Source organism: Epargyreus clarus, unplaced genomic scaffold (genome assembly GCF_041222505.1).
Source record: "Epargyreus clarus isolate Ecla_fem2 unplaced genomic scaffold, WU_Ecla_fem_2.2 ptg000024l, whole genome shotgun sequence".
Lineage (NCBI taxonomy): Eukaryota > Metazoa > Arthropoda > Insecta > Lepidoptera > Hesperiidae > Epargyreus > Epargyreus clarus.
Window position 1 is genome coordinate 1,998,599 of NW_027332231.1, and position 10,415 is coordinate 2,009,013.

The 10,415-nt window shown below is 33.2% G+C and overlaps 1 protein-coding gene across 1 annotated transcript; it reads left to right on the top strand.

Moving 5' to 3' along the window:
• The first annotated feature begins 1,302 nt into the window (after positions 1 to 1,302).
• On the top strand, positions 1,303 to 6,361 carry LOC140752185 (ceramide-1-phosphate transfer protein). The gene is made up of 4 exons (XM_073086394.1): positions 1,303 to 1,529; positions 1,937 to 2,148; positions 3,131 to 3,306; positions 6,095 to 6,361. The coding sequence occupies exons 1-4, from the start codon at positions 1,411 to 1,413 to the stop codon at positions 6,221 to 6,223; spliced, it is 636 nt and encodes a 211-aa protein (XP_072942495.1). The 5' UTR covers positions 1,303 to 1,410; the 3' UTR covers positions 6,224 to 6,361.
• Positions 6,362 to 10,415: the final 4,054 nt, after the last annotated feature.

Consider the following 10,415-nt stretch of genomic DNA (forward strand, 5'->3'; position numbering starts at 1 on the left):
ATAGTGACGACGTTATAGAATATGTGCAGTTTAAGAGGAAGGCAAGTTTGTGTTTCATGAAAAGTAAAAGTTGTCCTGAACACAAGGTACATCAATGAAAATGAAAATGTGATGACTGTCCTGCCTAGAAGAAGTGAGGAGCCAAAAGTTTCGAAAGTGGGCACCAGTCTGAAATACATAAAGTAAAGTACACGGGAAATAGTACTTCTTTACTTGCGTAACCTACCCAACAAGATGAAGGAAGAAAAGTGACCATACAGTTCCTATTATTGCATTGCAATTTAATTCTGAAAATGACAGTGATAAAAATATATATCCATTTGTTACGGAAAATAATTTTAGTAATGAAGAAAAGCAGACACGCAAGCAGCACAAAAAATTAGCTTAGTTGATCTGTATTCTGTAGTAATTATTGTAACTGTAACATATGATAAATATATACAAAAGTTCTACTGTGTGTACTCACTAATAGAACCATATAAACCAAATAAACAAAGAAATCGGTTAATAAAATACTAATATTAGCAAATCATGTATTTTTAATTATACAGTCATGTAACTTAATCAGTGCACATGCACCATCAATCATGAAATATTTTAATTGTGTCCTATTAATTACAGAATGGGCCCTTAAAATAGAATTCTCATAGACGTCTTATAATTCTATTCTTATCATAGACATCTATATAATATATTAAATATATGAATACTTCCACTTGCTGTTTTGTTTTGATTACGTCCCGTTCCAATGATTTGGAATTGACGAATTACTCGAGAGTTACTAAATTTATTCCTTTTTTTCAATAATACTTCTCTTACATAGATAGTATAAAATGTCATTGCTTGCAAACCGAGGATTTAAACATATAAGAATATGCAAGTTCTTTAACGTTCATGAGATTTGGGTTTAGGAACTTGTATAAGCAAATTTGTTAGGATATTTAGTAATGCACGCCTTGTAATTTGACATTCTTGCAATTGTACTAATAAAAGTTAAATAATTCCCAAGATTTCCCCTAAAGTATGTGTAGCGTCGAAGTTTATTTCTATATTTTCAATGTGTTGACGTCACGCTACGAAATGACACTTGACCGCCTGTTTTGGCGTAACGTTCCGTTTACCGTAATAAAAATATGTTTTTTATTAATAAATAGCCCTTCTTTCGAAAAAATGATCAATGAAAGGAATATATAATACGTATATGAATTCATTAAAACAGTTTCCCAAAAAGTGTCAAGTAGCCAATTAAATAAGCATAATATTATGAATGAAATGTCAAACGTCAATCAAAATATTTTATCAATAAGTCACACGTCCGACGTCAGTCGACTAGTCGGTCTGTCGGACGTAGAAAGGAGTTGTATTAAATTAATTTGTATAGAAGTGTTTGATTAATAAATTTTGAAAGAAATGTCGAATGATAACACCTTGGATTTGCGTTATGTCCACCAATGTTTCCGGAATAGCTTGAAAGAAGAGGACGATGTGATAATAGAGGCTTACATAGACGGTTACAACGAGCTTGTGAAGTGAGAAATTTGGAGCATTTGTTGTTTTAATTTCCATATACAGCTGTAATTCTTTTGTGTTATATTGTTGTTCATGGGTCATTCCTCATAATATGGGGAGCAATATGAGTACATCAAGTGGATCCAGTGGGTATTAGTGAAGGAAAGTGTGGATTACAGGTCATGTCGGACGTTTTCAAACCGTTCATAAGGCTTCCGACCAAGTTTCTGTTACTTCTATCTAATCATAACCGGAACCTATTGCTTGACATACTCTCACGATCCCGGAAGCGCACAAGCGGTCACCCATGCGTCTCTCGACCGCACGAGGTTGCTTAACTTTGTAGATCAGCAAAATTCGCGGATCTGTGCGCGCTTCCATATGGCTGTGGGCTAATTGTGTTTATTTGTGTCTGTTTATATTTTAGATTCTTAAATCTCATTGGGACAGTGTTTTCCTTCGTGAGCAGTGATGTGCGGAGTAAAATTAAAGTTATGGAGAAACACAGGGATGGCGAGGACGCGATATATTACGAGTCCTTTAAGAAAATGATGAAGTATGAGAAGGAGACAAGCTTGCACGACAAGAATGGCTTCGTTTCCGGCTCTAGAACAATGCTCCGTTTGCATAGAGGTTTAGGTTTGTAGCTTATTCAGTCAAGTTTGTAATGTTTTAACGATTCCTTGTGATACTTGTTACTATACTGAAGTATATTTACGCTGATTATATACAGGACATATCTGTAGTGGTAGGTGTAGTGAAAACATGACAACAGGTATATAATAAACTAGATTATATCTTAAGTAAGTAATAATTATACAATATAAAGAACATGTATGTATGTATTCAAAAGGTGACATTATCATTTGCTCAAATAAGTACCAATATTTACATTAGACAAGTTATCAGATGGGGTCAGGTTTAGATAACTTTAAAATTAAAAATAAAATAAAAAACCATTATTTTAACTCTAGTGTAGGTTACATTACCCAGTTAAATTCAAGATCTCAATGACTTAACAGTAGTAATTTGCACAAGGGAAAACCCAGTATTATTTCCTTTAGTTTGTATAAATGTACCAATTTTTCTTTAATCACTTGAATTAGAAAATAATCCAGTGATTTTCCTACAATTAACTATGTTTATGTGATAATTGCCAATCTCTCTTTAATGTTATAGAAGTAACAAACAATTGCAGCAGTGGCTGTAAATTTGGCGAATTGAATTGAATGATTCTACTTTCAGTTATGTGAAATATATTTTATTGTTTTTACAATTATTATTTTACAATAATTTTTATAGCAGCTATTAGAATTAATGAGAAGAACAAGCCATGTTGTTGCAAGACACTCTAATACAAGTAACAATAAATAGGGTGTAAAAAGTTTGGCTACAGAAATTACCACCAGACCCCTTATTTTTGTTTTTTGAACAGCTGTAATCCATGTTTGATGGGTATGGTAATGCGTCGATTATTTTAGAATTTTAATATGTATTATGAATATTTAAAATACTTTTAATTTTTTTTATTGTTATGAAATGACCCATTTGGGTACCATCTAGAACTTCATGAGCTTAAAGGATCACTTAACTTCAGAAAACCTTTTTTTTAATTTTCCAGATTTCATCCGGCTATTTCTAAAGCGTCTCAGTGATGCTGACGAGGCAATGAACACATGTACCACATGCCAATGTTCATATAATGAGACTTTGGCAGAGTTCCACCCGTGGTACATCAGGAAAGCAGCCACGTTAGCCATGCATGCCTTGCCTTCTAGACCAGATCTCTTGAAAAAGGTGGGTCTGCAATTCTATATATTAAAGTGTCTATAATCCGCACCAAACTTCTAGTCCGCTCTGAAGTTGTTGCGTGCAGGTAAGGTTAGCGAGCCAATGTGGTCGAACACATCTACAAACATATACTCTATAGCAACGTAAGGGTACACTAACACAGCTAGTTGTTATGCAGTTAGTAAGAAAAATAGTTGGACATTTGGTAATTTGGCTATGATGGAAAAACTGTCACACCTTGTTTGCATATCTGTTGATATGGTTTGAAGACTGTTAGTATACAAGAGATACTAACGTTCAGCAGTTCAACTCAGGTGGCGATCCCATGTCCTGGCTTATTTGGGATCAATCACACAGAAATCTAGTGCTTACACTGTATACTCTACAATGACTAGTAAACATCAGGTGGAATATATGCTGCTTATGCGCAAAGTACTGTATTCTGATGCAACTGCAATCAACGTAGCGGCGCTCAAATAATCTAAAGAACAAAGTCTGTAAGCGTGAGCACGCCGTGTGCGAACCAGGCCTAAGTCCGTTGCCTGCTACGTGTGTAAAAACCTTTGGCGCTCCTCATACAATTCAATACGCAAGCGTGCATCAGTCAATGTTACCGTACCTTAGGTAATAAATTAGCCATATATTAATCCCCGTATTAATCTTGTCTACCTCACCATGTTATATTATAGATAGGTACTTTTATATACAATGGCGTTATCGTATATTAAATATACTCTGATAAGATAAATAGTTTACAGCAAGGTATAATAAATAATGTTTAATAATAGTAATAAAACAAATTGAAGTTTCTAATCTATATTAATGCATTTTTCGTGTAAGGGTGGGTAACATTTCACACTTTGATTAATTCCGTAAGTATCTCCGATTAAATAACGAAGTTGTATTGCGTTAATCTATTATTCATTATCAATTAATTATTGTCTATTCTGTTATTGTATCTCTTCTCAGAGTGAGATAGGTTCAGGCCATAGATAGTTCATAATCTACACAGACCCTTGAGATATTTTAAAGAACTCGGGGACATGTAGGGTTCTTAACGATGTTTCATATAAAAGGCATAAGCTGTTGATGTGGCATTTTGCGCCACGTGAAGGACTTTTGAAGGTGGTAGTACCCTTTGTGGTTCGACTCCAGCGTCACCACCGCAACACCTATTCCTGCCTCATAACAGCAGTGTTAAGCGCTGCTGTGTTCTGGTTTGAAGGGTGTGGTAAGGGAGACATAATTTACCGAGGCGTTCCAGCTTAGTCCTCAGGGATAGCGGCGCATCTGTGGAAGACCTCATTTAGGAATATCTTATCCTATCTCGGGTTGTTGATTACAGTAGCCACTTCCATCAGGTGGACTGTATGCTCGTCTGCTACTCTTATATTATAAAAAAAACTCCAACTGAACACAACCGGAGTCCTCCGGGTGCGATGTGTGTTTCTGCAGGCCATCTCTTACGACAGGCAGGGTAGCTATATTTTGGTCCCGAGCCTTATGTACCTATAGTAAAAAAATGTTTCACTTATATATAGATTATTATTTTTGTTAACAAACGAAAAACAATCTACGAATTGTAAATTATTTGCAGATTACAAAAACAATATGTTCGTTGCTACGCTAAACATTTTAATGCCTTCCAATAGATTCGGCCTTGATCTAAACTTCAGCGAGCGTTGCTAACTAGTGCCAGCCTTGCATGTGCTATACTACATTTAAGAATTCTTAATTATTTTTATTGAAAGACATATATAACAATAAGTGCTGATTCACATGTCCCACAACGCAACTGCGCAGTCCGTACCAATTTTATACGAAAATGCGCAGATTTTTCAGATGCGCAGAGACATACTTTTCATAGGTGTTCCAAATTAGTCCACTAATCTTGGGTTGATTACAGATGTTCATCTGTGGCAACGGCTTACGCTTACGCCTTACGGCTTACTTAGGTCGATACACTATAGCAGACTTGTTTTTCTAAAAAAATCTGTAAAATTTCTAGTTAACCCAACGTAACCCCTGCTTGCCGACGTTTTATCGCTGCTATGTGATGTGGTTGTGGGACATGTGAATAGGCACCATGTGGCCGAATGTATATAGGTCATAGTATTTGTTTAACATTGTTGTAGTACGGTTAATTGTGTGTTATTGACGCAATCACCCAGTTTGACCACCTGATGATAAGCGGTCACGACCTGGGTGATACACTAAATTTAAGAAGGACATGATTTTTATCATTCAACGAAATTGATCATACACCGGTTAGTAACAATCAATCTAATGTTTTGCCTACCAAAGATCGATATTTGATAGTTTCGTAATTCTTCAACAACCCATTATCGCCCCACAGCTGGGCATGCGTAGGCCTGGGCATGAGACGCATGCCCAGCTGTGGGAATCTCATGTGGAAATCTCAGAATGAGAAGGAGTAGGCCATAGTCCACCGCGCTCGCCAAGTGCGTATTGGTACACTTCACATACCTTAGAAAACGTTTTTTTAAAGGTTTCTCACGTATGCAGGTTTCCTCACAATGTTTTCCTTCACAGTTTAAGCAAGTGATAATTAATTTTTAATACACACATAACTTTGAAAACTCAAAAGTACTGGACGCATTTCAACAATTTTTTCATCAATATTTATAGACACATAGGCTTTTACGAATTGACATGTCTTTTTATATGAAATTGGTAGACATTTGTAATGCGGTTTAATTCGCGAATCACAGCTAGTATTGGTGTTTTAAATTTATATGTTTTTTTTTATATTTATGTATTGTATCTTTTTCAGATATTCGGTACAGATGACCAGCTGACGGCAGCGATGGCGGTGTTACCAGAAACTCTCCAATCCTGCGACGAGGTTTACAATCGAGTGGAGCAGCTCTACACGGAATTCGACTTCCATGGTTTGCCATAGACAAGAGAACTGGTGTTGCCATCTGAAAATATCCTGGTTTGTTATTGGGTAACTCTGGTTGTACTTATTGGTGTTATGAGATTTATTGAAAAGATTGGGGGCTATCATAGATGTAGTAACATAATAGACTCCTGATTTGGGGAAGAGAGAATAACGTGTTCTCTCTTTAACAGTCCTAATTAGTCTTTAATTTTTAATAGCCAATTGTATTTGTAAGTAAAGTTTTACATAAGTTGTATTTAAGAAGAATGCTATAAGACGAAAATATAAGGAACATTTTCAGTACTAGGTGTCTATTCTGTTCCTCTGTCCGTGATAGCTAGTGTTTCATTGATTGTAGCCGATATGTAAAACCGGGGTTGGCCTATTATAATGTAATTGCTGCATGATCTATATAAATGTCAATGTCAGTTATACTGTTTACAGTGTTTTTGGAGAAATTTTGCGAGATTTTTATGCTTATATTCGCGCTGATGTGTGCTGGCTCAAATCAGTGTCGTGTCGTGAAACTTGTATGTATATATCGATATATTATATCTAGAGGCCGCGTTTCTTTATGTATGAGATACAAAATTATGCGATTTTGTAATCGATGTGTGGGGGACAGTAATGTGCATTAATGTATAATTGTGTTTCTGTGTGTAATTCGCGCTCTAAATGAAAATATTACTGGGGGAAAATGAAACCATAGAGATCGATTATTTGTTTTTGGCGGCTTCATAAGCGAAATGCCACTGTATTATAGTGTCATACTAGACATTAATGTCATTGTTTATATTTTAAATACGTAGCATTCCAATTTCTTATTGTTACTTAACATTTGAGGCCAAATCCAAAAAAAAATGTTTAATTTTATTGTGAAGCCTTCATAAGGATTTGCAGTCATTTTAGTTTGTATGACATAGGAACTCATATTTTTTATGTATATAATGGAAGTGTAATCAACATTTTAGGCAAATGAAAAACATTCTATTTATTTTTATTATGATATTATAAGAATCGCAGGTAATATTTCTAGTTTTTTGAAAGTTGAAAGATAATCAATATTAAAAAAATGTATAATTTATAATTATCAAATTATCATTAATTATCAAATTTAATTAAAGTGTTTTAGTAAAAACCATCTTGCCTAAGTAGCATTTTATTTCTTAATGAAAAGATAATTTTATGTCGCCTAAAACTACTTGGTAAAATATTAGTTTACGCAGTGGTAATCCTTAAAACTTTTAATATATAAGCATGAAGCATTCAGGATATGTTTTATGAACATAAAAAATGTAGGAAATTCACATAACACACTACACTACTACAACCGTTTTCTGCAAAAGGCATTTGCGTCATTTTCGGTTTTGAAATTAAAATTACATTAAACCTTTTCATTGTCAGATTTTTATGCACACCACATTTATAACACCAGACCACATGCATACAAAATATTATTGTAGTGTAATAAATAAATAGTGCAAATGGCAGTGCAAACACAGTCATGTTTTGATTCATATGTATGTATGCATCATTCATAACATTACGACAATACACCATATAAAAGTCCCATTATCATTATAAAGGTAATCTACAATATTTATCAATGTTTATTCGTTTTATCAATTATAATGTATTTATCGCTTCAAAAATGATTAAATGGCGACATGTTGATAAAAATTAAACTTCATCGGGAAATACCGACGTCTTTGTAAATCAACAATTGTCAAATTTTAATTGAAGTAGACTTATTAGTACCACATTTAATGCAACTAGCATACTTGTTTTATAATCATTTTAGTTATATAGATATTACGTCGCCTAACAAATTATTTTCTACTACTACGTACATACAACATCAAACATGTATGATGTTACAAATGTAAGGAAAAGCGTTGGGTTTTTTTTTGTTTAGTCGAACCCGACCCGAGTCGTACATGGCAGCCATAATATTTATAAGAATCTTTCCATATTCTTATTTAGTTATTAGTAATTTAGTTACTAATTTGTAAGTAACTTTCTTTATAGCGCGGTATTTCCATTTTATTTGTAATTGAATTAATTAGTGTAAATGGGGTGCTAATATTGTTCATTTCAGTACACATACTGTACACTGTTAATTGATTTGATATATTTATTGTGCATGGACAATGGTAACTATAAAAATTATATATTCCACTATAAAATAAACAACCGTTTAACCTGGATTTGGTTGAAAATGATCATGACGGTGCTTAACATATTCATTATTATTATTTACAAAAATTACAATTTGCATACTAAAATTAATGATTGCCACTTTTCTAATGATACTTCATAAAAGTGACGTCATAAATCCTCCCATCTTGTGTTTCAAAATCTTGTCTTTCCACCTAAAATAATGTAGTAGGGTATTCCCTTAAAATGTCTTTATAATTTATGCATATTAGTAAAATTGATCTCATACTATATTAAAGGTATGTAACATAGGAATACAAGATTGAAATATTTTGCGTATCTTATTAATAATTTTTTTTTCGAAGTTGTTTATCATTACAATAAATACTTTGCAAAATAATATATTTATAACGTTATTTATTGAATATTTATATTGTGCTAGTGAATGCTAGTTTAAATCATATTTATTGCCAACTACACTTAATGCAAAGATCAATAAAACAATTTAATTGTTTTGATTTTCTTAAGCCTTTAGAAATGTAAAAGTAATGTTTTTTGTTATATATTTTATTTTCAATGTGGAATAATGATATGTATTGTGATTTATATAAATGAACAATTACATAAGTAGATCAATGTGGGAATAAGGAGTTGTAACTGTTTCATCTATTTTAGTGTGTTCCAATAAACTTCCATAACAACCATGTTCTAAGTATTTGTGTTTCTGATACAGATAGTAGCAATAGTGGAAAACAAACATTGCGATGTAATCGTCCAGATAAACTTTTTTTTTTTTTTTTTAGAATTTTAGACCGATTTATGGAGCACGTCACTAAACAACGACTTTACTGCGTGGTCTTACTTGAAAGTTATCGTTCAGTATAAACGTATTGTCGTGTACTTTAAATCGCTACAATTTGCATCATATAATTTATATTGTCCACATTTATGCACAGTATCATTAAACATCACGTAATCATGAAAATTTATAGATTTTCGATATAAACGTAACCTTGAGCTCAATTGCAACTATTTGCTCAGGTTTGTACGTACGTTAGCTTTTCTATATTTAATATCTTTTTTCACTTGATAGAAAAAAATGTGTAAATTTTAATCAATATTATTCTTTCAAAATATTTCGAAAACCTTGAAATAGACGTAATTGATTTTTTGTGAGACTTTTTCATACAATACGTTAGGTGTTTTAATTTTTTATGATTATATAGAACCAATTTATCGAAAACCTAGAGATGCATAGCTTAAGATATTCTTAGAACAATTCTAGATGTAATTGATACTGTTTTGTACGTAGTTCTTATTTCGTTATAAGTAAAAATAAATGTTAATCAAAGCATCGATAAATGACAGTGTAAATCATATCTATTATATATTTAGAAGTGGGAACTATTGAAAGTGTTATTTATTATAAAATCGCTTACAAGTGTAACCCTGTAACTATTTTCCTATTGCAAAAAGTCATAATAATAAAGTATTATAATATTAAGTAAAATGTTTGTTTTATTAAAGAAATACTTGTTACCAGCATTGCACACGTTTCTCCAGATTTTTCATGTGTCACGACACGGTCGTGGTGGGTTTAAGGCCGAAGGGATAAAATGTTACACCGAAAGGACACTACGAATTCACACTTAATCTTAATTTTATTTTTATAACTATAATTATGACATTATTATAAAAAAAACACCCGAAGAATTCGAGCCGACGAGCACACGGAGCGCGTGCGCATCAGTCGGATGTTACAATCGAACTGGCAGTAAAACTATCCGACCCTTCAGTGCTCGGTATTACGTCATAATTCGTTACTTGAGGGTAGTGTTAAAAAATTATGTCTGACAGGACGATATCATGATGACAGTGGTGTTAACTATTTTGGTTTATAGCAATAGTGTCATAAGGCAATTAATATTAGGCGTTCCAATGTGAACTACAAGGGCTAGTTAAGCTACAAGGTAGAAAATGCCAGAGATGGCTCCAAGCACATATTGCTACCGAGAAGAATTCTACCACCTTCCAAAATGCAATCTGTTTCGTA

What these genes read in the sequence shown, in the direction of transcription:
- LOC140752185 (XM_073086394.1), top strand. Translation starts at nt 1,411, where the DNA reads ATGTCGAATGATAACACCTTGGATTTGCGTTATGTCCACCAATGTTTC. An exon ending in CCGTTTGCATAGAGGTTTAG is followed by an intron (nt 2,149 to 3,130) that starts GTTTGTAGCTTA and finishes TTAATTTTCCAG; the next exon opens with ATTTCATCCGGCTATTTCTA. An exon ending in GACCAGATCTCTTGAAAAAG is followed by an intron (nt 3,307 to 6,094) that starts GTGGGTCTGCAA and finishes TATCTTTTTCAG; the next exon opens with ATATTCGGTACAGATGACCA.